The 25,701-nt window shown below is 42.0% G+C and overlaps 1 protein-coding gene and 3 long non-coding RNA genes across 11 annotated transcripts in view; 1 reads left to right on the top strand and 3 right to left on the bottom strand.

Annotated features, from left to right (window-relative positions):
• Window positions 1-25,701, top strand: part of LOC110990533 (uncharacterized) — a 270,020-nt gene that overhangs the window by 162,528 nt on the left and 81,791 nt on the right. The window lies entirely within an intron of this gene.
• On the bottom strand, window positions 319-19,813 carry LOC110991000 (uncharacterized). 2 transcript variants are annotated; one of them, XM_087142821.1, is made up of 9 exons: window positions 19,729-19,813; window positions 18,002-18,082; window positions 9,306-9,383; window positions 8,833-8,930; window positions 7,965-8,037; window positions 6,309-6,497; window positions 4,903-5,113; window positions 4,292-4,432; window positions 319-3,242 (listed from the first exon to the last, which is right to left on the bottom strand). In XM_087142821.1, exons 2-6 carry the CDS (start codon window positions 18,058-18,060, stop codon window positions 6,434-6,436), a joined length of 372 nt encoding a protein of 123 aa, XP_086998947.1. In that variant the 5' UTR covers window positions 18,061-18,082; window positions 19,729-19,813; the 3' UTR covers window positions 319-3,242; window positions 4,292-4,432; window positions 4,903-5,113; window positions 6,309-6,433. The 2 variants fall into 2 exon arrangements, with proteins under 2 accessions (XP_086998947.1, XP_086998948.1); XM_087142822.1 differs by having other exon boundaries at window positions 8,833-8,927.
• On the bottom strand, window positions 12,746-15,048 carry LOC147797885 (uncharacterized). Its single transcript, XR_015426970.1, has 4 exons — window positions 14,965-15,048; window positions 14,507-14,570; window positions 13,898-14,034; window positions 12,746-13,485 (listed from the first exon to the last, which is right to left on the bottom strand). It is a non-coding gene; the product is annotated as an uncharacterized LOC147797885 (long non-coding RNA).
• On the bottom strand, window positions 21,324-23,689 carry LOC147797884 (uncharacterized). Its single transcript, XR_015426965.1, has 4 exons — window positions 23,607-23,689; window positions 23,151-23,214; window positions 22,541-22,677; window positions 21,324-22,160 (listed from the first exon to the last, which is right to left on the bottom strand). It is a non-coding gene; the product is annotated as an uncharacterized LOC147797884 (long non-coding RNA).

Genomic DNA, 25,701 nt, shown 5'->3' with positions numbered 1-25,701 from the left:
GGGTAGAGTGGATGGCTGAGGGCTTGGGACTATCAGTATTAGAGGCCTAAGGATCCCATGGGCTGAAGGACATAGCTTCTTAATGTTCCATATTGCTTAGTGGGTTTATTGGAGCCCTTATAGGATGAAGACTAAAAGGCTCGAAGAGGAAACTTTATATAAGGAGCTTGGAAGATGTTTAAGACTGGCAGGGCTTAGGATGGGGCTGCTGTGTAAAATCTAAAGATAGGAAACAGATGTAACTCTGGCAGTGTAAAATGGTTGAGATTGGGGGAATGTGCTCAGAGGCAAAGTACATGTACTACACATTCACAAATATAATTTAACAAAACAGTTCTGTTAGTTTTAACATTTATTTCATTAAAAAACAAAATGATTGAAGAGGTTCTGATACATAGTAAAATTTTGATAAATACACACGAAAAAGGCATATTTCCACAGCAAGCTAAAATGTGCAAACCAAGCAAGTTTCTGATTCAGAATTTTTGAGATAATTAAAATTGGAAAGGCTAATAATTAAAAGACTTACACTAGGAAAACACAAGGCCACATAGAACCATTTCCAGGGGGTGATAAAAACACTTGTTACACTGAGGTTTGGAATGGCCACTGGGTGAGCTAGACAGTGTTGATGGATACAGAACTGGTATTTTGATTGAATGGGAAAAGGAGAGATTTGAAATGTGCAAAACACTGGTCACTTTTAAACTTTCCTATCACTTTAAACCCTAGTCTTTCCAAATGGTGACTATTTTATGGTACAAATTTGTTGGGTCAGTGCTAAAAGGTCATTACAGCAAAACTAACATTTTTGAAAATACTTTTAGGGTTTTACCCTGAGCATGAAGGAAATGTTGCATTGAAACAAATAAAATTTGTTTTACTTCTATTAAACAATTTTTTTGGACCAACATATTTAAATTTCAAGAGATTTTCTTGCCTACTTTCATGTTTAAAATGTTATTTTTTAATAGGGACCATTTAATGCAGTTATTCAGTAAGGATCTTTTAGCACTGAGATGACAAATTACAGTTTTAAAGTATAGCATTGTGATAACATTATAAGTTTATTTCATTTTGGGGAGACAGGTTGGCATGGCGATACTTTCCTCGCTTTCCACTTCAGCGACCCAGAATCAGATCTAGCCCAAGCTGACATGTGGATTGAGTTTTTAGTCCCTACTTGATTCCTTAAGTTTCTCTGTGACTATTTATCTGCAGTTTTCTTCCCACCTCTAAAAATTCACACTAGCCCCCACCCCCCCCAAACAAAATGAAAAAAAAAGGCTGAAAAAATGTAATGATATGTACGCATCCGTACACTGGCTACAGTTGATAATGATGGCCCACTGAAAATCATCCGATAGAGATTACATGTACATGGCTGTTATGAATAAATAAAGTTATCGTTATTCTTTTATTTCTGGTCATCCAATGAACATTCAGCGCTAATTGCAGGATGACTTTGAGTGGCAATGAAGAGGAAAATAAATCTTCAGTTTTCAGAGGTTGTGGGCCTTGGTGGGATTCGAACCCAGGCCATTGAGGTGGAAGATGAGGAAAGAGCTGCTATGCAAACCTGACACCCAAAAAATGAATTAAAAGCAAGAAATATGCCCAAATATGAGAGTAAATGCAATCTGACCAAGTGTAGGAATATGTCCATTTCAGTCATGAATTTGGATGGAAATACAATGTACATGTATTATGGGAAGAGTTCCATACACTGACATTGCTCATTTCTGCCTGCAATGGAATATGTAAATCACCCATCCAGAAGCAATACGGTCTTAAAAATTCAAATTTAGCAGGGAAAATATTGAAGCATTTACTGCTTGGAATTTCCTGGCCCAGCCTGGTAGGGTTTGTACTAAGGGTGTCAAGTGATGCCTATGTTTGGAACTCTTTCCCACTAATATACATGTACAAACATACAGACTTGCTTCATTACAGGATGGCAGGGGTGTAAATCTGTGAAGGGGGGGTGCAGTCCAACTTCATGAGTAAGAGGTCCATCAGACTTGGCTGATTACTTTGTATTAATAGGAACCTTGTATTATCAGAATGAAAACAGTGAAGAACAAAGAGATTGGGACCTCCAAATGTCCTTGTTACAAGCAGACTGTTGTATTTACATTGCTCTTATTGGTTCACATTTACATTCCCTGGTTCCTTTTTGCTCGGGGGAGGGGCTGTTATTGGGTCATCTCCTGCTCACAATTTTGTGGCAGTGACAAAAATGGACAGGTATTTTAGAACTTCCCAACAGCCAAAATGTGTTTAGTAGCACTTAAAAGGCAGATAAGACGTAGTTTTGAAGTAAGATTAAGGGGTGAAAGTGTACAAAATTGACTGTATCATAAACAGCGCCCCCTAGTGTTCTGTACCATTCACTGTTCCCCCCCACTGTAAGTCATGGCCCAGTCCAAGACAAGGATTTACATGTGTACACACCACAAACATGTAAACGCATAGACCACCAGATCACATTCCAAACTACATTGACATTTAGTGATTAGTGTGGTGACCGTCTAAAATCAAAACTATGGGCAAATTCACCCCTTAATATAGGGAATTTACACAAAGTTGAAGAATTCCATCCAGAAAATTGTCTGAAGCCATTTTTTGATTGCAAAATTGATTGCATGTAGATTGACAAGGATGCAGTTGCAACATTTGAAAAGATGAGATACCAGTGCTGAAGAGCAAAAAATGGAGCACATTTTGGGAGCGGATGTAAACAAATACAAGCAATGTAAGAGCATTGCCCGTAATGTGCACTGAACACGCTGCCATCCATCGTTTCACCCACTGTTTGTCCATACTTTATAAAATCATGGTTACACATTTGACACTGTGTTTATATGTTTGTGGTACACAAAGTGTACATTGTACATTATGAATAGCGCCCCCTAGTGTCCCTTGGTAGCCAGCATATTCAGCCCCAGTCCCCAGCACAGATTTACATCACTGTTGAAGCAAAGAACTGCAGTCTTTTCCTTGCCTGTGTGAACCACTGCCTGAGATCCTGCTGTGGAAACTCTTCCTCAGTCACGGAGGTGAGGACGGGCATTTATCTGAGTTTCTCTCTGTGATATTCTCATGAATCATCTCAGGGAAGCCCTGTAGGATCTTGTCCTCCATCTTGCCTCCATAAGGTTGAAAGAGGTGAGGGCGCTCTTCTAATCTGCACCATGGTCTGGTCCTCCTTGGGCATATGCACAGCTTCTGTATGACAAAGTCTGGGGAAAAAAATCAAGCACAAAAGAATGAGCTTAGCTGCAGCTAAAACATATTTCTGAAAAAAAACTAACCCTCCTTTATGGGTATGAGGTCTGAGCCGGACTAAGAAAGGGCACAATATTCCCGGCAAAGCAGGCTCCTTTTGTGGGAACTGCACTTCACTGGTTCACAAACAACAATGAAATTTGCACACATGGCAACTGCATTCTTACAAACAATGAAAACTCCCCACCAAAATGGCTTTTTTCAGCCAATGAGGGGGTGCTTCTGCTCAAGATGGATAGGTCTATCAGTTAATGAACAGAATCTCTGTCCTTCTATATTCAAATGACCACATCTTTATCAATATTGGGGCTACTGTAACAACTGAGGTTTCAAAGCATCTAGAAGGAAACACTCATTGAATCTGACTTGTTTAATTTCTGTTGGATTCTAAATATCAAAGGTACAGTCCATCATTTGCAGTTATCCAAAAAACTAACTGATAAAATTATTGTGGAAAAGTAAACTTTGCTTAAAGATGGTTATGGAGCTAAACTCCCAGTGAAATTCATTTTTCTTGCAAACTGTGAAAGGAGGCCATTACCAACGATGTGATAAAGATTTGGATAGTTGCTATTAGAAGCACGCATGTAAGCGTTGTAACACGATGCATGTACAGTTTCTACATGACATAATTTATAGGTTCATCATGAGACATTGCAAGGCTGCATTTGACTAAACGTAAGAACCTGTCCTAGATGCTGAATTCAGGTGCAATTCAAATATGACTCAGCAACTTTTGAGCTGAATCAGAAATCTTAAAAACATTGTTTTTATCCTAAAAGTAAGTATTCACTGAGATTAAACTTCATCAAGTTGATTCTTAGGCAACCTTCTTTAGACTTCAAGTAATTTTGTTGTCTCAAAGAAACATAATCTACAAAGGGCAAATGATGGACTGACCTTTGAATGGAGGGTCTCCCAAAACAGGTGTTCCTTTTTTTTGTGAGGTTTACATTCATTGTTTACTGGCCAAAAGCCAACTCCAATCACATGACGCTCTTACCTGCTACTGTTCACAATGTAAGGCCTGCGTCTTCAACATTGGAGATTTCATCTCTGGTCAGTCCAGTCGCACCGTATGCAGGAAAAGTTAGCCAGCCTCAACGTAGGCAGCTATTGCAGTGGCAAGGAGGTCTGCTCAAATCTAAACACAAGAAAAAAAATCACCAAAAATGTCAAGTAAAGTCAACCTTTTGGTGTTTTTTTTTAAATCAAAGGTTATGGGTGAAGATTTCAACCGAAGGGCAGATCCAGAGCTATTTTCTGTTGGGGGGGGGCACCTATTGCTACATAGTGGGGTTTTCCACACACTTTTGCAAGCCCACCAAATTCCCTTCAATTTCTGAAATCTTATACTGATGCTCTTTTTGGAGAAGGAACAAAGCCCCCGCTGCCCCCACGACCCTGGATCCACCCTTACACCCATTAGTTTCAGAAATAGTCACTGCTAAATATCAGACAGCATACAACACTCCGCAGTGCATGTAGTAATTGGCTGGGTGGGTTCTGATTGGTACAGGGACTGATGGGTATTAGGCAAACTGTTGTGAACACCAAAATCACAATTACTAATCCTGTACTTAAGTGAGAAAAGAAACAAGAGAGATGACTTACTGTGTCAGGGTGGTGATTCCCGAAGATGAGCCCACAGGCAGGGGACCAACCACGTTGCTACCACCTTACTCTATCAGGGCAGTAATGCCAGAAGATGAGCCCACAGGCAGGGGACCAACCACGCTGCTATCGCCTTACTCTATCAGGGCAGTGATGCCAGAAGATGAGCCCACAGGCAGGGGACCAACCATGGTGCTGTCCCCTTGAACACCTGGTTAAAATTCAAAGAGTAAAAAAAAGAGAAGGAAGTAGTTACATGTATGCCGGTCTGCATCGGCAAATACTACTTTTTCAAAAATGCTCCAAAAGAGTTGTGGGTTTAAGGCAAGGTCCAAAAGGTATGGCTAAGGCTAGAAGTACCATGATAGGTAAGCCACAAGTGAGCAGCTGCTGTAATGTACTACTTTCAGCTTAAGCCAGTGGATTTGGACAAAGGCTACCTCAAAGCCAAGGACAAGGGGTATGTAACCGTCAAGGTCAAGGACTACCTCAAATCAGTTGAGAAATATACGAACAGAAAATGGTACCAAGTGACTGCTTTCTGTTCTTCTCACGTACATCACAAAAATGGCAGCTATGTGATTTGGGATTTCTTCAAGTGAATGTGTTCTTTTATAAAAGGCAGTGGGTATTCAGCCATCGCTGGCAAATAAACAATATTTCACCAGGAACATATGCAGTAAATTGGTTTTTTTGGACAAAGAAATTCTTACCCTGACAAATCTTTAGTCTGGGTCTGTGCCAACATAGTCATTGCGACTTTGTATTCACAAAGTGCGAACCAGACGTTTTTACAATTTCTTACTTCTTTTCTAAAAAAAAAAATCCTCCAGAGCCATGAATCAGAAGGAGGATACTCTTAAATTAAACGGTGAAGTCAATTTACAAGAACAAAAGAAGAGAATTCTTAGTTGTTTGGAAAAAACCGGACGACAGTTGTTGATTGAATCCACATGAGAGCATATCAAGCCATCTCAAGATGTGCACGCCATCCACTTGACCACCAATTGAACTGGGAATATAGTGTGAAGTTAATCACTTTTATAGGCTTACTCATTCAAAGAGGGCGCTGTCTGTATGTAGCTGGCAAAATACAATTTAATTAAATTTGCCGGTAATGGCTAAATATCCACTGTCTTTATTAAGAGCAAATCTGAACCTTTAGACACTGGCAAATGCCATGGCCAAACGTACCAGCAAAATTCATTTCTGAACAGACGGCAAACATGACTGAAAAGGGACAGCTATCCAAAAAGCAACTGATGAAATTATTGTTGAAAATCAAACTTGTTTTCAAGATGGTTACGGGACTAAACTCCCTGTGGAATCAGTCTTTCTGGCAAGCTGTCATCATGAAGAAACAATGAAACATATTTATTTCATACATGTATATATTGATTGCTTACTGGCCAAAAGCCGACATCAATCACATGACACTCTTTCCTGCTACTATTTATGATGTAAGGCCTGCATCTTAAACTTTGGAGATTTCATCACTGGTCAGTTCACTTGTACCATGACATGGGATACGCTAGAAGGCCTCAACGCACGCAGACACTGCAGTACATTCACCTGGCGATGAAGCCCTTCCAAATCTGATATCAGGAAACATAATCAACAGAAATAACACAAAAAGATCCGTTGGAGTCTTCTTGAATACAACAGGGTAATGCTATAGGCACAGTAGATGTGTGTTGTGCCAAAATGAGCAAAGGCTTAAACTGAAAAGGCAGATCCAGAACCAAATTTTTGGCAGGGGGCGGGGTGGGGGACCCTGTCTTTTGTCCGGAGGGGCACAGCTGTTCAACTTTTTTGGAAGTCATATAACCTTTTATGGCCTTTCTGGGGCAGAGACATCACTGTGGGGCTTTGCAATTTGGATGAAGAGACCTAAAAACAGAGTCAACAAAAACACGTCAGTTTTTGTCGTTTACTTTTTTATATCTTATTTTTATTTGGGTGGGGGAGGAGTGGCAGACAAGGTCCCAATTGGGTGGGAGAGGAGTGCCAGACAAGGTCCCAATTGGGTGTGGGAGGAGTGCCAGACAAGGTCCCAATTGGGTGGGGGAGGAGTGGCAGACAAGGTCTCAATTGGGTGGGGGAGGAGTGCCAGACAGGGTCCCAATTGGGTGGGGGAGGAGTGGCAGACAAGGTCCCAATTGGGTGGGGGAGGAGTGGCAGATAAAGTCCCAATTGGGTGGGGGAGGAGTGCCAGACAAGGTCTCAATTGGGTGGGGGAGGAGTGGCAGACAAGGTCTCAATTGGGTGGGGGAGGAGTGGCAGACAAGGTCTCAATTGGGTGGGGGAGGAGTGCCAGACAAGGTCTTTATTGGGTGGAAGAGGAGTGCCAGACAAGGTCCCAATTGGGTGGGAGAGGAGTGCCAGACAAAGTCCCAATTGGGTGGGGGAAGAGTGGCAGACAAGGTCCCAATTGGGTGAGGGAGGAGTGCCAGACAAGGTCCCAATTGGGTGGGGGAGGAGTGCCAGACAAGGTCCCAATTGGGTGGGGGAAGAGTGGCAGACAAGGTCCCAATTGGGTGGGGGAGGAGTGCCAGACAAGGTCTTAATTGGGTGGATGAGGAGTGCCAGACAAGGTCCCAATTGGGTGGAAGAGGAGTGCCACACAAGGTCCCAATTGGGTGGGGGGGGGAGTGGCAGACAAGGTCCCAATTGGGTGGGGGGGAGTGGCAGACAAGGTCCCAATTGGGTGGGAGAGGAGTGCCAGACAAGGTCCCATTTGGGTGGGAGAGGAGTGCCAGACAAGGTCCCAATTGGGTAGGGGGGTGGCAGACAAGGTCCCAATTGGGTGGGGGAGGAGTGCCAGACAAGGTCCCAATTGGGTGGGAGAGGAGTGCCAGACAAGGTCCCAATTGTCCCCTGCCCCAGTCTGCCTTTGTAACTGTATTTTTTGTTTCAGATCATATTGTGTCACTGCTGAATCAAGAAACCATCGGTGCTCGGCAGTGAGTGGATTATGATTGGTACAGAGGCCGATGGGTGATAGGAAAATCAGGATTACTATTCTTGTAATTCAGTGAGGAAAGAAACAAGAGATTGCTTACTCTAGAAAGGCAGTGATGCCAGAAGATGAACCCACAGGCAGGGGACCAACCACGCTGCTGTTGCCTTTAACACCTGATAGGAATAAAAGAGAAGATGGCATTATTATCCCTCTGTTCTGGGGAACTAAGTTTTGAAGAAGCCCCCAAAAGAGGTTTTAAGGCAATGTCCCAACGTATGGCTGGGGTAAGCCTGAATGAAGCGGCTTTAGCCATTTGTCATAGACTTATGAACTAATGTCAGCCTAAGCCAGATGATTTGGACAAGGTCAGTTGCCAAATGTACAAACAAAAGAATATACCCAGGGACTGCTTCCTGTTTGAATTAAGTGAGGATTTCTTGAAGCCCATCTGAACTTAAACCCTAAAAGAGCCAGGGAATCCACATCCCCCCCTCAACATTTTTTCCAGTATCACCGCAGTGCACATTGTCCACAAGCCTTTGGGAGTTTTTTACAGTTACTCCCTACGGTCCATTCTGACACAATTTTATGAAAATCACACATAACTCTCTCAAGCAGTGTCCATTTCTCCAAGAGAGATCAACCCAAACTGCTGACATGCTCAATGTATGCAGGCTGGCACATGTGCGGCCCTCAACTTCCAAACGACTGTCAAAAAACAGAACAGGTTGAAGTGAAACTCCAAACGTGTATTGGAAAGGAAAGTCTGCACATTTACATCAAGTTTTTGAAAAATCTGGCATTGGACAGCCCAGTTCTTGTGAAAATCCCCCCCTTCTGGCTGTGAGCTGGTCCAAGTAATGCAGCTCTTTTAGGGTTAAATTCAGAAGTGCCACGGCCAAATGCACCAGCATAAATTGATTTCTAAGCTGATGGCAAACATGACTGCAATGTGACAGCTTTTCTACCTGCTGTTTTCTTCATCCACTGTTCTTGTTCCTCATCACTGTCAGGGTTGCTGTCACTGGAGTCCTCACTGGAACTTGAGTTTCTCCTTTGCTTGCTTCTTTAGAAGAACGAAATGGGGATAAAAAGACATACATGTACATCTTTAGTTGATTTCAGTTGCGAAAACATGAGACAGGTGAATTAACTACAAAAAACCCAAAATTGAAACAAGGAATAAATTTCTTCCACTTTTTCTTTTCTCTTTTCGTTTCTTTGGAATATTTGGACTTCTTCCTGCTTCTCTCCTCTGATAACAAAGAAATCACCCACAGACATATAAAAAAAGGTTCAATATCTTTTCTGAGTGGACACTTCCATTATATTTTCCAATTTTGAAACTGGAACACACAATACTAAGTTTTTGTATCGAACTGTAACTTTTTATGGTATCTAAAACCTTTTCACACATAGTCTCTGGCCAAGGTACACGTACCTAATTTCACTGTCTGTGCTACGCCTAACGTCAGAGTCACCTTCATCATTCTCTATGTGGCTGAACTCATCCAAGCTACTGGAGTCAAGACAAAACAATTATAAAAGATCATTCAAGTAGCAAGACAAAAGGACAGCATAGAAAGACTGTGGTTCCTGGGAATCTTCCCAAATCCTAAAAATCGTCCCCAGTATGGTACATTCTCCAAAATTCTACAAAGGTATCAAGTCCCTCATGAAATCAAAGTGGCTGGGCTGGGCTCTACCTCCCTCAATCCTGCTATATTTTCCACAAACCTCTTGGGGGATTTTGAAAAAACTGGGAAGGCTGGCATTAAGATTTAACAAAAAAGGAGAAGATAAGTAAATTTGCAGGAATACATTGTACAGTTTAGATTCTCAATCCAGCTCATCTTTGAATAACCTGATGCTGGGAAAGAACTTACTCAGGTTCTGCTCTCTCCCATGACGTCATACACAGGCCCTCTATAAAGACTATTGTAATTCCACACTACACTGTACTTCCTTTCAGTTAAGATGTCCAAAAAATATTGCTGCCTTTTTTGCAATGGAAGGATGACTTAATATCCTTGATGTCAGTCAAGATAAACATGTACATAAAGGAAAGCATTTTTTCTGGTGATGCCGATCATTTTTCCCAGCAGTGACCTAATGTTATGTGTACACCATCTGAAAGCATTAAACAATTACACACATGTACAATGTAAGTCTTATCAAGTCTAATTTAGCAGTGAAACTTAGGAAATGCTCGATCAGTCGGTTAGACTATTTTCGGTGAAATCCTGTTTTTATTACACGAGCAACCTACATGTACATGCATAACATGTAGACTCTGTCATGTCTGTATGACTGGACTGATACCAGCAGGGCAGGCGACATGCGCTGTGCAGGTTGAACAACCCAAACCTGTGAAAATAGTCAAACCGATGCATGTGGAACTCACACAGGCCTATAGTGCGGAAAAAAAATGGACGATTGATGAGCAACACCTCCGATTTTCAAAATACTACCTAGTGTACATATGTCCTTGGCATTATACTCCTAAAATATAGTCAAAAGGCCAGCGTTAACTTACAGGTACACTGTTTTCTAGAGCTACGATAAAAATAAAATAATTATGATCACGGTTGCTCTCAAGGGAAAATCTGATTGAAAAAGCAGAATAAGGGTCATTGATATGTACAGTCATAAGCATGAATCAAATAAAGACTAGATTCCAGAAAGTAAGCTTGAACTGACGGATCATATCAATTCCTTGCAATAAAGAAAGCGCTCTTCCAAAAACTACTGTACGCTAATCTTTTGATCTTCGGCCTTGAGCCTTGTGTAAACAGAACTGTCCGAAGGGCCTCAACCCAGTGTGGACAAAACGGACGATACCAGCGCAGACTCATACAGTATTGTGCAATGTGTTACATGCAGCGACAGGTACAAGACTTTGAAACCCATGTTCCTTTTACGTCAACTTCATTGTAAAAGCAGTGATTCTTCGTAATATATTGTAGTTGAAATAGCACAGTGATCACAAAGAGGACTTACATGTGTTACATGTACTAACAGAATTATTCCCATACACTCGCAAATCCTGTCTCAATGCAACGTGGCTGCCACATGCACGCACATGCGGTATACGTACGCCATGCACGCGTAGATGTGGAAGCCGATGGCTGAATGCACAATCTAAACTGTCATTTCATTGGAAGCAAAACTGTGTTTCCATAGACAGGGTGAAATAGTGGCCAATCAAAATAGTTTTTACATGTTCAGTTAGCTAATGAATAGAACAAACTACCCTGCATTTGAGAAGAACAAATGGTGGCGATAGCCTGAGTTACAGCGGGTTGAAGTTGGGAAGTTGAGCAGAAAGAGAGCATAAACGGTGAACTAACACGTAAAATTACAACAAACAAGATGAAACTCTAATGTTGAACTACAACATGACAGAGTTAAATCAATGAATTTTGCCAACAAACAAAGATTTTTCAAAAGGAATGTGAAGTTCATAATGCTCAATTGAGGAAGCAAATGTTTGACAGATTTCTGGGTAGTGGTAGAAAAACTAGAAATGAACAGCGATTTTTCACGGGTCTTTATGTATGGACAAGCTACATGTACGTGGTTCAGCAGCGCGTTGAAAATGAGCACCAAGGAACTGAGCATTACAACCCTACATGTATGTAAACAAAATTGGCAGCAAGTCACACAAAATAACGTACATACATGTACATGTATGTCGGCTACATATATGTACATATATACCATAACCATTATGTTAGAGCACAAGGAAACAGATTAGGCCGGGCATGCTAAGCCTTCATGTCACTGCATCATGCATAGATGCACTACATGTACTACTAAAAGAGCAAGACCCACGTACATGTATAAGGCCACACGTACATGTACGTAAACCCGTCCAAGACAACTACAACTTCATCTCACGTGTACGATACAACATGAAGAGGAATGTCTTTGCATGATCCAGTAAATAACCTTTTTTCTGGATTGAAAATTATGGGGCTTAACCTACCTTCATGGCAACAAATGTTTTCCAGCCTTCATGATCATGATGACCTTACTTTTATCGTGTCCCGCTTTCCCATTTTGGGCATGCCGCCACAACATTTACCAATATTTAGCGCCGTCTATTGAATAAAAATAAAGCGCCCTCTGTTGAATCAATATTTAGCGCCCTCTGTTGGCAAAGTGAGTGGCGTCCTCTATAGAATGAAATAGTCAGGTGGCAAACTTTATATAGCGCCCTCTGTGGGCTTGTAGTTGCCAACGTCAACTTATTGGCAACAGCGCCCCCGTGGTTCCATTGAATGGCGTGCAATTTGAGTATGGCGCCCTCTAGAAAAATATAAAAAGGTTTTTTAAAAATTCCATAGCCCCCTCTATTGACCTGATGATCAAAACTAATCAGTATTTTTTTTTTACATAGAGAATAGGAAAGTAAATTAAGACCCTCGGCCCTCCCCAAAGTTTTTCGTCTGTGCTTAGTACGACTCGACTTCATGTATGTGCTTCAACCCTTTTTCCTCTTTGAAAGAGCTGCAACAGCGCCTCATTTTTATTTTTTATTTTTTCCAATTTGTTTTTTTTTTCAGGGAGCTTGATCTTTTACTCAAAGTGATGGATCCCGACGAGATCGATATTGAACAATGATAGCAGACTATGGATGCAAAGTTGTTTGTTGTCAGGTAATCATAATAAACCTGGTCCAGTTCCATGCCTCGACAACGTGTGTCTGCAATTATCGGTGTAGGGGGGGCAGTCTCTGAATCAATTCTTCCATCAACTAATTCACGCGTTCATTTCATTAATAGTGAAAAAATAAAGCAAGCTCTAAAAGCAATCTCTCGGTCATGAAATAAAAAGCTAAAAACAAACACTTTTAAGAAATAAACTCTCGAGGATCGGTTCACAGGCGTCAATATATATTGCTATTATTCAAATCAGACATCTGATTGTTCCACACGGTGAGGAAGCCCAACTAAACCTGACACAAAGTTCCAAGACAACTGCAAAGCCCCTACAATAGAGGGTGCTGGATAGTTCTCTCGCCCAAAAAGAATCTAATCAACAGATAATGGACGTAACAATTACGTAAAATAATTCGTCACAAAATTCTCGCAAATACTACTTCTAGATTACATCATTTTGAAACTTCCGAAATTAAAAATGTCTTTTGTTAAATAAGAATGAGTGTTTATGGTCACCTACTCCTGCACAATGTCTTTGACAATTTCACAGTGCTTTTTTAAAGGGAGTGTCTATTTTCTGACCTGCTTGGCATAATACTCCTTGGATTAGAAAAACGCCTAAAAAGTTGAGTGTTCATGTCAAAGCCAATTTTCAAAAAGATAACGTAGCTACAAACTCAATTTGTTATCACACATGTATAGAGATTTATTTGGAGACCACTAAGTTTTAGGGCAGAGGTTTGGAAACATGCTGCAAACTTCTGATCAAATATTTTGTGAGACATTTTTGCAGTTGGTTTTAAAGAATTGTAATCAAGCAGCCTTGTGTTCCTCAAAGTAGACGCCGTTACTTGGTATGTGTTGCCATGGAGACATCATCGGTGATATTCATCATCCAGCACATGGCTCAACCCACTGCAAAGCATCCACGCCTTTTCTTCGGTTGGCGCTCATGTACTGACCAGATACATGTATCAAAAATGAAAAGAACAATTCACTACAACAATATGGAACTACAAGAAGTTACTTTTCAATTTATAGAGGAGGCTCAATACTCCTGCAAGATATTAAATATGCTCATTCCTTTTTTTAAGTGGGGGGGGGGCTTTTTGCGTCATGACATTTCAATTTGTCCAAGAGAGAATTGATTTTTTGGTACCTTGTTGCTGATATCGTGTCTAAATGAATGGATTTAACTCGTGAACAGTTATCACATTTTGCTAGAAAAACTCGAAGTGCCTTCAAGAATGACCCCCGAGCCATCCGAAAAGCGGCCACTGCGGGTAAAGGGAATCCCGAGGATTGTGAAATTTATTGTTTTCACTCTGCCCAAAACCCTTAATACTTGAGCAATATAAAACACACATACCACTGAATCCACTCTGCAAGCCTTTGCCTTGGTGTTACCATGGTGATCACGGGCCTCATCGGTCAGTGAATGTATCTGGCCTCTTGGTGCTTTACCCAACAAGGAAGCTAGTCTCAAAGCCAAAGGTCTTCCGCCATCTTCGTAAGAAAAAGAAACAGTTTAATTTTAAAAACAAACAAAAGAAAAGCTTACACATATTCAGAAGAAATGCACCTGTCCGCTTGGACCAAATTCTTTTAAAGAGGGTGTGTTTGCAAGGGCAAGTATTTTGATTTATTATCTTGCCTTTTCAGCAAGTCATTAAAAAAATTGATCATACTTCAATTTTAAGACAAATGTAAAATTGCTCACCTCCTACAAAGACAACTATTTCGGGGCACACAATGATCAAATGATTTGATAAATATTGCCAATCAGACGAGACTCATGAATACCACTTCACTTTAGGTTTAAGGAAATGTAGGTGGAAAGTTGTGCATAAGTAACAAACAGAGAGCAGTTGGAGGCTTAATGATTTAGGTTTTTTCCGGGGGATGGGGGAGCAAAAGCCAGCAATGCATCTGATGCTGCTGTGACTTAGTTGCAATTCACAATGACACAATTACATACCAGCACGAAGGTAGAGGATTGGATCACTGCGTCCATTGTGTGTCACTTCATAGTTCCTCATTGTCTGTCATAATGAGAAAGATCTTTCTGAGTGAAAGGCATTTCAATTTGAGCACATTTTCTTTCCTTATTTTGATTATGGTTTCACAGAAGATTTTTGAAAATGTAGACACTACATTTTGAGAATCAATCATATCTCTAGGTTTTCTCTAAATAAAAAAGACCGATTTTTTAAAACCTTTTGAATAAGCAGATAACTTTAAAGTCTTCAGTCTCAAGGAACGAAGCAAGAATTAAGTGATGTTGAGGTGTGTCGATGGGCAACGAATGCTACTTTCGCAGGGTTCACTATTCCAATTCTGGAATAAAGTTTTAATTTAAACAATTTTGTGATGAAAAGCAAAAGAACAAAGAAAGTTGTCTCGTTAAATTACTTTGATGAGTAGTCACATGCTCACCTTTGATGCTGAAGTATAATGATTATCCTGGTAAGGTTAGTGAAAACAGGGCCACCACGTGAAGGTCCCAGGATACCAGCCCCGCACGCTTTCGGCAATTAGCGGGCCCATCGCTGGACAGACTGGTGTTACCCTGTGGCCGCAGGGGCACCATCTGCCACTGTCCGGTCCGCCCTCCCGAAGGAGAGTGCCCTTGCCTACTCACGCGCGCCCCCTCATCCCCGGGAGATGAGAGGACGTACCAGCGCCCTTGCTAACCATCAATGATAACAGGGCCATGCCCCTATGGAAGAAGTCCTCCCAAATCTGATATCAGGAAACAAAATCAACAGAAATAACACAAAAAGATCGGTTGGAGTCTTCTTGAATACAACAGGGTAATGCTATAGGCACAGTAGATGTGTGTTGTGCCAAAATGAGTAAAGGTTTAAACTGAAAAGGCAGATCCAGGACCAAATTTTTGGCAGGGGGCAGGGTGGGGGCCCCTCTCTTTTGTTAGGAGGGGCACAGCTGTTCAACTGTTTTGGAAGTCATATAACCTTTGATGGCCTTTCTGGGGCAGAGACATCACTGTGGGGCTTTGCAATTTGGATGAAGAGACCTAAAAACAGAGTCAACAAAAACACATTTCAGTTTTTCTCGTTTTTTTTTTTTTGTATCTTATTTTTATTTGGGTGGGGGAGGAGTTCCAGACAAGGTCCCAATTGGGTGGGGGAGGAGTGGCAGACAAGGTCCCAATTGGGTGGGAGAGGAGTGCCAGACAAGGTCCCAATTGGGTGGGGGAGGAGTGGCAGACAAGGTCCCAATTGGGTGGGGGAGGAGTGCCAGACAAGGTCCCAATTGGGTGGGGGAGGAGTGCCAGACAAGGTCCCAATTGGGTGGGAGAGGAGGGCCAGACAAGGTCCCAATTGGGTGGGAGAGGAGTGCCAGACAAGGTCCCAATTGGGTGGAGGAGGAGTGCCAGACAAGGTCCCAATTGGGTGGGAGAGGAGTGCCAGACAAGGTCCCAATTGGGTGGGGGAGGAGTGCCAGACAAGGTCCCAATTGGGTGGGAGAGGAGTGCCAGACAAGGTCCCAATTGGGTGGGGGAGGAGTGCCAGACAAGGTCCCAATTGGGTGGGGTAGGAGTGCAAGACAAGGTCCCAATTGGGTGGGGGGGGGAGTGCCAGACAAGGTCCCAATTGGGTGGGAGAGGAGTGCCAGACAAGGTCCCAATTGGGTGGGAGAGGAGTGCCAGACAAGGTCCCAATTGGGTGGGGGGGGGGAGTGGCAGACAAGGTCCCAATTGGGTGGGAGAGGAGTGCCAGACAAGGTCCCAATTGGGTGGGGGAGGAGTGCCAGACAAGGTCCCAATTGGGTGGGAGAGGAGTGCCAGACAAGGTCCCAATTGGGTGGGGGAGGAGTGCCAGACAAGGTCCCAATTGGGTGGGGTAGGAGTGCAAGACAAGGTCCCAATTGGGTGGGGGAGGAGTGGCAGACAAGGTCCCAATTGGGTGGGGGAGGAGTGCAAGACAAGGTCCCAATTGGGTGGGAGAGGAGTGCCAGACAAAGTCCCAATTGGGTGGGAGAGGAGTGCCAGACAAGGTCCCAATTGGGTGGGGGAGGAGTGCCAGACAAGGTCCCAATTGGGTGGGGGAGGAGTGGCAGACAAGGTCCCAATTGGGTGGGAGAGGAGTGGCAGACAAGGTCCCAATTGGGTGGGGGGGGAGTGGCAGACAACGTCCCAATTGGGTGGGAGAGGAGTGCCAGACAAGGTCCCAATTGGGTGGGAGAGGAGTGCCAGACAAGGTCCCAATTGGGTGGGAGAGGAGTGCCAGACAAGGTCCCAATTGGGTGGGGGAGGAGTGCCAGACAAGGTCCCAATTGGGTGGGGTAGGAGTGCAAGACAAGGTCCCAATTGGGTGGGGGAGGAGTGGCAGACAAGGTCCCAATTGGGTGGGGGAGGAGTGCCAGACAAGGTCCCAATTGGGTGGGAGAGGAGTGCCAGACAAAGTCCCAATTGGGTGGGAGAGGAGTGCCAGACAAGGTCCCAATTGGGTGGGGGAGGAGTGGCAGACAAGGTCCCAATTGGGTGGGGGAGGAGTGGCAGACAAGGTCCCAATTGGGTGGGAGAGGAGTGCCAGACAAGGTCCCAATTGGGTGGGGGAGGAGTGCTAGACAAGGTCCCAATTGGGTGGGGGAGGAGTGGCAGACAAGGTCCCAATTGGGTGAGGGAGGAGTGGCAGACAGGGTCCCAATTGGGTGGGGGAGGAGTGGCAGACAGGGTCCCAACTGGGTGGGGGAGGAGTGGCAGACAAGGTCCCAATTGGGTGGGGGAGGAGTGCCAGACAGGGTCCCAACTGGGTGGGGGAGGAGTGCCAGACAGGGTCCCAATTGGGTGGGGGAGGAGTGCCAGACAAGACCCCAATTGTCTCCTTTGATAACAAAGAAATTACCCACAGATACATAAAAAAAGGTTCAATATCTTTTCTGTGTGAACACTTCCATTATATTGTCAAACTTTAAAACTGGAACACATAATACTAAGTTTTTGTATCAAACTGTTATTCAGAATATTTTCACACATAGTCTCTGGCCAAGGCACACGTACCTAATTTCACTGTCTGGGCTAAGGCTAACGTCAGAGTCATCTTCATCATTCTCTATGTGGCCGAACTCATCCAAGCTACTGGAGTCAAGACAAAACAATTATAAAAGATCATTCAAGTAGCAAGACAAAAGGACAGCATAGAAAGACTGTGGTTCCTGGGAATCTTCCCAAATCCTAAAAAAATCCTCTCCACAATGGTACATTCTCCAAAAGTCTACAAAGGCATCAAGTCCCTCGTGAAATCAAAGTGCCTAAACTGGGCTCTACCTTCCTCAATCCTGCTTTATCTTCCACAAACCTCCTGGTGGATTTTGAAAGATCTGGGTAGGCTGGCATTAAGATCTAACAAAAAAGGAGAAGAGAAGTAAATTTGCAGGAATACATTGTACAGTTTAGAATCTCAATCCAGCTCATCTTTGAATGACCTAATGCCGGGAAGGAACTTACTCAGGTTCTGCTCTCTCGGGTGATGCTGCCCACACATCAGCCTGTACTTGCTCCATCATCTTCTCTTACTTTGACTTCCTCCTACAATTAAAATAAACAATGCATCCTTCAGCTTTTGCTGTTGTTACACAACATCCTTCACTTATTGCAAAGCCCATAATGTTCCTCCAGTGCCTTGCAGGAGCAATATTTTTACCTCAACTTTCATGATAAGTGAAATTTCATTAAACTCCCACTTTTCTAATTCAAAGCTCCTGATTTTACTCATCCACTACATGTACAATGTTTCATTGAAATTTTTATTTTGGCTCAACCTTTACAGATCTTTTTTCCTGAAAAAAGCAAAATGGACTCTTTTAAAAATGGGCCCAAAAATGTAAAAATAATTTTCTAAAGAGTTTTTGTGTAGGTATGTTAATTGAGGTAATAAAAATTTATTGAAATTGATCAGCTCACAGAACTTCTTAAATTATGTGGGATTTGTGGAGATGTTTTCAAGTGCAGCACATCAGGTAACATTCAGTGGAATTCTTGCCCAGTTCCCAGACACCAACGTTCTTGAATTTTCTATGGACAAAATTTCATCACTCCTGAAATGTTCACAAATGTTGAACAGCGAGTGTGAAGGTTACAGTGCTAGTGTGAAGTTGAGGCTTTTTCCACAAGATGTCTGGCAACACTGTATGAGGAAGTCACGTGAAAATTAAGTGTGCCATGTTAGAGGACTTTACTATAATGCTAATGTAAGCAACTTGGCCTAACAGAGGGCCTGTGTGGAGCGCTCTCCCAGAGGACATGTTTTTTTAGATTTAAAGACAATGCATGCACAAAAGGTTTACTCGAACCTATCCTAGAGGAAGAAAGAAATGCCCTGTAACATGGCGTCATACACAGGCCCTCTATAAAGACTATTGTAATTCCAGACTACACTGTACTTCCTTTCAGTTAAGATGTCCAAAAAATATTGCTACAATTTTTGCAATGGAAGGACAACTTGATAGCCTCGATGTCAGACAAGATAAACATGTACATGAAGGAAAGCATTTCTTATGGTGATGCCGATCATTTTTCCCAGCAGTGACCTAATGTTATGTGTACACCATCTGAAAGCATTAAACAATTACACACATGTACAATGTAAGTCTTATCAAGTCTAATTTAGCAGTGAAACTTAGGAAATACTCGACCAGTCGGTTCGAATATTTTTGGTGAAATCCTGTTTTTATCACACGAGCAACCTACATGTACATGCATAACATGTGGACTCTTGTCATGTCTGTGTGACTGGATTGATACCAGCAGGGCAGGCGACACGCACTGTGCAAGTTAAACAACCCAAACCTGTGAAAATAGTCAAACTGATGCATGTGGAACTCACAGTGGCCTATGGTGCGGGAATAAAAATGGACGATTGATGATCAACACCTCTAATTTTTCAAAATACTACCTAGTGTACATATGTCCCGGGCATTATACTCCTAAAATATAGTCAAAAGGCCAGCGTTAACTTACAGGTACACTGTTCTCTAGAGCTACGATAAAAATAAAAATAATGTACTACTAAAAGAGCAAGACCCATGTACATGTACAAGGCCACACGTTCCTAACCCGTCCAAGAAAACTACAACTTCATCACACGTGTACGATACAACATGAAGAGGAATGTCTTTGCATGATCCCATAAATAACCTTTTTATCTGGATTTGCAATTATGGGGCTTAACCTACCTTCATGGCAACAAATGTTTTCCAGCCTTCATGACCATGATGACCATACGTTTTATCGTGTCCCGCTTTCCCATTTTGGGCATGCCGCCGCGACATTTACCAATATTTAGCGCCCTCTATTGAATAAAAATTAAGCGCCCTCTGTTGAATCAATATTTAGCGCCCTCTGTTGGCGAAGTGAGTGGCGCCCTCTTTAGAATGGAAATAGTGAGGTGGCAAATTGTATATAGCGCCCTCTGTGGGCTTGTAGTTGCCAACGTCAACTTATTGGCAACAGCGCCCCCGTGGTTCCATTGAACGGCGTGCAATTTGAGTATGGCGCCCTCTAGAAAAATGTAAAAAGGTTTTTTTAAAAATTCAATAGCCCCCTCTATTGACATGATGATCAAAACTAATCAGTATTTTTTTTTTTACATAGAGAATAAGAAAGTAAATTAAGACCCACGGCCCTCCCCAAAGTTTTTCGTCTGTGCTTAGTACGAGTCGACTTCATGTATGTGCTTCAACCCTTTTTCCCCTTTGAAAGAGCTGCAACAGCGCCTCATTTTTATTTTTTATTTTTTCTAATTTGTTTTTTTTCAGGGAGCTTGATCTTTTACTCAAAGTGATGGATCCCGACGAGATCGATATTGAACAATGATAGCAGACTATGGATGCAAAGTTGTTTGTTGTCAGGTAATCATAATAAACCTGGTCCAGTTCCATGCCTCGACAACGTGTGTCTGCAATTATCGGTGTAGGGGGGGGCAGTCTCTGAATCAATTCCGGAACATAAATCTTAAAAGAGAAAACTTTGACTAATGAAAGGCTTCCATCAACTAATTCACGCTTTCATTTCATCAATAGTGAAAAAATAAAGCAAGCTCTAAAAGCAATCTCTCGGTCATGAAATAAAAAGTTAAAAACAAACACTTTTAAGAAATAAACTCTTGAGGATCGGTTCACAGGCGTCAACATACATTACTATTATTCAAATCAGACATCTGATTGTTCCACACGGCGAGGAAGCCCAACTAAACCTGACACAAAGTTCCGAGACAACTGCAAAGCCCCTACAATAGAGGGTGCTGGATAGTTCTCTCGTGCAAAAAGAAACGGAAAAAATGCACAGAATTTTACATATCAGTTTCAAAACAAACATTCAATCTCCCAGCCTGTCCCTCCTTATCAGCAATTTTGCCTCACTCGAACCCCACCGCTACACGGGAATTTAAGGCAGGTTAGTTTGGTAATGTCGGGTAGTTTTATTAATTCCCAAGGGATTAAAACAGTTTTGCAGTTTTACAAACTGTGAGAAACGGTAAGAAACAAGAACATGTAACTTGTTAATTAAGGGACATCACTGCGAATTTATTGACTGCACTCGACACCACTAAATTTGGCACTTTAATTTGAAAACCAAAGACGAAAAAAGACAAACTACATAGTACAAAAACATCTCCAATTCATCATCTGACTTTTGAAATATTTTTACAACAAACACTTATTCATTACCCTGGAAGAGGCCCTCTCTCCAAACTATAGATTGTATCCAGAAAACTGCCAGGACAAATTCGTAAATTAATAAACGCTCACGAAACTATTATCTCATGCTGGTCTTTCGAAACTTAATCTGGGTTCTCAATTTCATATAAAATTGCTTTCCTCACAACAAAATCCTAATTTTGTTACAAGGTTCCCATTTTGAAATACCAACACTAGATGTGACTTTCAGGGCATTCAAGAAAAACATTCTGATCTGCCCTATCGTCTTTTTAGAGAAGGTTTATGTTGTAACCATGCTCTTATTGTAACATCGTCTGGTAGGATAAGATGAGAGAATGTCGATACCCATCACATGAGAATCTAATCAACAGATAATGGACGTAACAATGACGTAAAATAATTCGTCACAAAATTCTCGCAAATACTACTTCTAGATTACATCATTTTGAAACTTCCGAAATTAATAATGTATTTTGTTAAATAAGAATGAGTGTTTATGGTCACCTACTCCTGCATAATGTCTTTGACAATTTCACAGTGCTTTTTTTTTAAAGGGAGTGTCTATTTTCTGACCTGCTAGGCATAATACTCCTTGGATTAGAAAAACGCCTAAAAAGTTGAGTGTTCATGTCAAAGCCAATTTTCAAAAAGATAACGTAGCTACAAACTCAATTTGTTATTACACATGTATAGAAATTTATTTGGAGACCACTAAGTTTTAGGGCAAAGGTTTGGAAACATGCTGCAAACTTCTGATCAAATATTTTGTGAGACATTTTTGCAGTTGGTTTTAAAGAATTGCAATCAAGCAGCCTTGTGTTCCTCAAAGTCGACGCCGTTACTTGGTGTGTGTTGCCATGGAGACATCATCGGTGATATTCATCATCCAGCACATGCTCAACCCACTGCAAAGCATCCACGCCTTTTCTTCGGTTGGCGCTCATGTACTGACCAGATACATGTATCAAAAATGAAAAGAACAAATCACTACAACAATATGGAACTACAAGAAGTTACTTTTCAATTTATAGAGGAGGCTCAATACTCCTGCAAGATATTAAACATGCTCATTTTGACATTTCAATTTGTCCAAGAGAAAATTGATTATCTGGTACCTTGTTGCTGATATCGTGTCTAAATGAATGGATTTAACTCGTGAACAGTTATCACATGTTGCGAGAAAAAACTCAAAGTGCCTTCAAGAATGACCCCCGAGCCATCCGAAAAGCGGCCACTGAGGGTAAAAGGAATCCTGAGGATTGTGAAATTTATTGTTTTCACTCTGCCCCAAACTCCTTAATACTTGAGCAATATAAAACATACATACCACTGAATCCACTCTGCAAGCCTTTGCCTTGGTGTTACCATGGTGATCACGGGCCTCATCGGTCAGTGAATGTATCTTGCCTCTTGGTGCTTTACCGAACAAGGAAGCTAGTCTCAAAGCCAAAGGTCTTCCGCCATCTTCGTAAGAAAAAGAAACAGTTTAATTTTAAAAACAAACAAAAGAAAAGCTTACACATATTCAGAAGAAATGCACCTGTCCGATTGGACCAAATTCTTTTAAAGAGGGTGTGTTTGAAAGGGCAATTATTTTTATTTATTATCTTGCCTTTTTAGCAAGTCATTAAAAACTTTGATCATAGTTCAATATGAAGACAAATGTAAAAATGCTCACGTCCTACAAAGACAACTATTTCAGGTCACACAATGATCAAATGATTTGATAAAGATTGCCAATGCAGACGAGACTCACGAATACCACTTCACTTTAGGTTTGAGGAAATGTAGGTGGAAAGTTGTGCATAAGTAACAAACAGAGAGCAGTTGGAGGCTTAATGATTTAGGTTTTTCCGGGGGATGGGGGAACAAGACGCCACCAATGCATCTGATGCTGCTGTGACTTGGTTGCAATTCACAATGACACAATTACATACCAGCACGAAGGTAGAGGATTGGATCACTGCGTCCATCGTGTATCACTTCATAGTTCCTCATTGTCTGTCATAATGAAAAAGAACTTTCTGAGTGAAAGGCATTTCAATTTGAGCACATTTTCTTTCCTTATTTCGATTATGGTTTCACAGAAGATTTTTGAAAATGTAGACACTACATTTTGAGAATCAATCATATCTCTAGGTTTTCTCTAAATAAAAAGACTGATTTTTTAAAACCTTTTGAATAAGCAGAGAATTTAAAGTCTGCAGTCTCAAGGAACGAAGCAAGAATTAAGTGATGTTGAGGTGTGTCGATAGGCAACGAATGCCACTTTCGCAGGGTTCACTATTCCAATTCTGGAATAAAGTTTTACTTTAAACAATTTTTTGATGATAAGCAAAAGAACAAAGAAAGTTGTTTCGATAAATTACTTTGATGAGTAATCACATGCTCACCTTTGATGCTGAAGTATAATGATTATCCTGGTAAGGTTAGTGAAAACAGGGCCACCACGTGAAGGTCCCAGGATACCAGCCCCGCACGCTTTCGGCAATTAGCGGGCCCATCGCTGGACAGACTGGTGTTACCCTGTGGCCGCAGGGGCACCATCTGCCACTGTCCGGTCCGCCCTCCCGAAGGAGAGTGCCCTTGCCTACTCACGCGCGCCCCCTCATCCCCGGGAGATGAGAGGACGTACCAGCGCCCTTGCTAACCATCAATGATAACAGGGCCATGCCCCTATGGAAGAAGTCTGCGGCCCTCAACACGAGGAACACAACTACCTGCATCTTTTGCGGCTTACAAAAACGTTGGTAGGGCTAGACGGCGCGCAAGGAGCTCACGCCTAACCCCTTAGGTTTCGCACGTCTCGCATTGGAACCCCCAGGACTCCAACTGGAGCGAGTTCCAATTTCATATCGATCTCCGCACCCACCTAAGCCCTAACTATATAGGGATATAGGGGATCCCATAGTCTCTGCATTTCTCAGAGAGATATAACAGATCTCACTGAGCTAAAAGGGAAAAAAACTCCTATAGTGAAATGTTCCATTTCACTGCTAACAAAAAATCCCTGAGGAAGTTATGTATGCCCTAGAGACGACTTTCGCTGATGAAGCCTTGCAGCAGGGACGGATCCAGGGGCAAGTTCCCTGACATTTCCCTGCATATTTTTTTCTGTGAACACCCATTTTCAATTCTTTCATACACCGATGAGATATTTGACGCTGTTGCTATGACAATCATGCCATTTCTTTTTTTCTCTCAAAGAGAAGTTGATGACATATGGAGCTTGAATTAATTTTAACATGCAAGCTCCCCAAGGAGCCGAGTTAAAGTTGTCCTCCCTTTTATAGCCACCCAAGATCCGCCCCCGGATGGACATAGGGATATAACAGATCCCACAGTCCCGCTGGTCTTGCGTTGGGGATGTAGGGATATAGAGGATCCCATCACCCGTCTTAAGGACATCGGGATATAGATGATCCCATAGTCCTTACAAAGTCAGATTTACAGGAAATGCTCAATTTGAGCCGATGACCTGTGAGAGACCACCACCCCGCACAATCACAACATGTAGTTGAACCATTCTGGGAAAGTACTAACCTGACTTAAAAGTGATCCATTTCACTGCTAAAAAGAACCTTGGAAAACATCAGAAAATCGATTTGAATTCTACATTAAGTTTTCAAAACCAATTTCAATAAAACATATTTTTTCCGTCATTGGCCTCTTGGCAAAGTTGTGGACTAGTTACCAAACATGGGAAGATACCACGAAAAATGCTCTCAAGAGACTTTCTTTCAATGCTTTCAGACTCCCCAAATGGTTCAAAAAGCAAAGTTGAAAAAGAGGTTTCAACTTTGCTTAAACAAAAAACGAAGGGCTACTTTACCAGGCCTAGTTGCTATGATCCGGGGTTCTTGTGCATGTTCACGCCTGTAAGAAATGGTTACCTCACCTTATGAACATGCAAGTCTTGAATTCCCCGGTCTCTACGTGGGATGGCCCATCTGCTGTTGTACCGTTTAAACCAACAATCCCCTTTGTCCCACATCGGATGAATCCTGCAAAATCAAGCAAAGTCAATCAAGCATTGAGACATTGAAAAGTAACAAATATATTCAATAGCGCGATGGACGAATTGGTTTAGACAAGCAGGGTCTCTTGGTGATAACTTACCTTGTACCAAATTTCCAGTTTCCTTGCCTCCACTGATTCAGGTTACTCGTCAAAGTAGAATGTGGCCCCTGTAGAAACGAAAAGCATTCATTTTACATTAACAGATATTAATGAGAAAGTAAACAACTTATCAAGGAAGTAATGACAATGATTGATTAACGAAAGCATGGGTACATTTAAGTGCTTGGAGTGCATTTTATGGTATTTTATTTCATTCGTCAGCAAATGATATCGACAGCTTGACCTTAGAAGACGAGGTTAAATAGATCACCTCATATCAGGAGGCTCGCTTTCCTGAACCACAATAGAATTCAGCAGTCAATATTTGTTGTACAACACCTCTACCACAGATTCTGATTGATTGAAGCG

This window comes from Acanthaster planci, linkage group LG10, assembly GCF_054643075.1.
Source record: "Acanthaster planci isolate LZ-2023a linkage group LG10, COTS_SCS, whole genome shotgun sequence".
Classification (NCBI taxonomy): Eukaryota; Metazoa; Echinodermata; class Asteroidea; order Valvatida; family Acanthasteridae; genus Acanthaster; species Acanthaster planci.
This window is presented reverse-complemented; position numbering and strand designations above follow the sequence as displayed.

Excerpts from the sequence above, each read along its gene's own strand:
- LOC110991000 (XM_087142821.1), bottom strand. The coding sequence starts at position 18,060 with ATGATGGAGCAAGTACAGGCTGATGTGTGGGCAGCATCACCCGAGAGA. Across the intron at positions 9,384-18,001 it reads CCCGAGAGAGCAGAACCTGA|TAGCTTGGATGAGTTCAGCC; the intron begins GTAAGTTCCTTC and ends TCTTGACTCCAG. Across the intron at positions 6,498-7,964 it reads GGCATCACTGCCTTTCTAGA|ATTTGGAAGGGCTTCATCGC; the intron begins GTAAGCAATCTC and ends TCCTGATATCAG.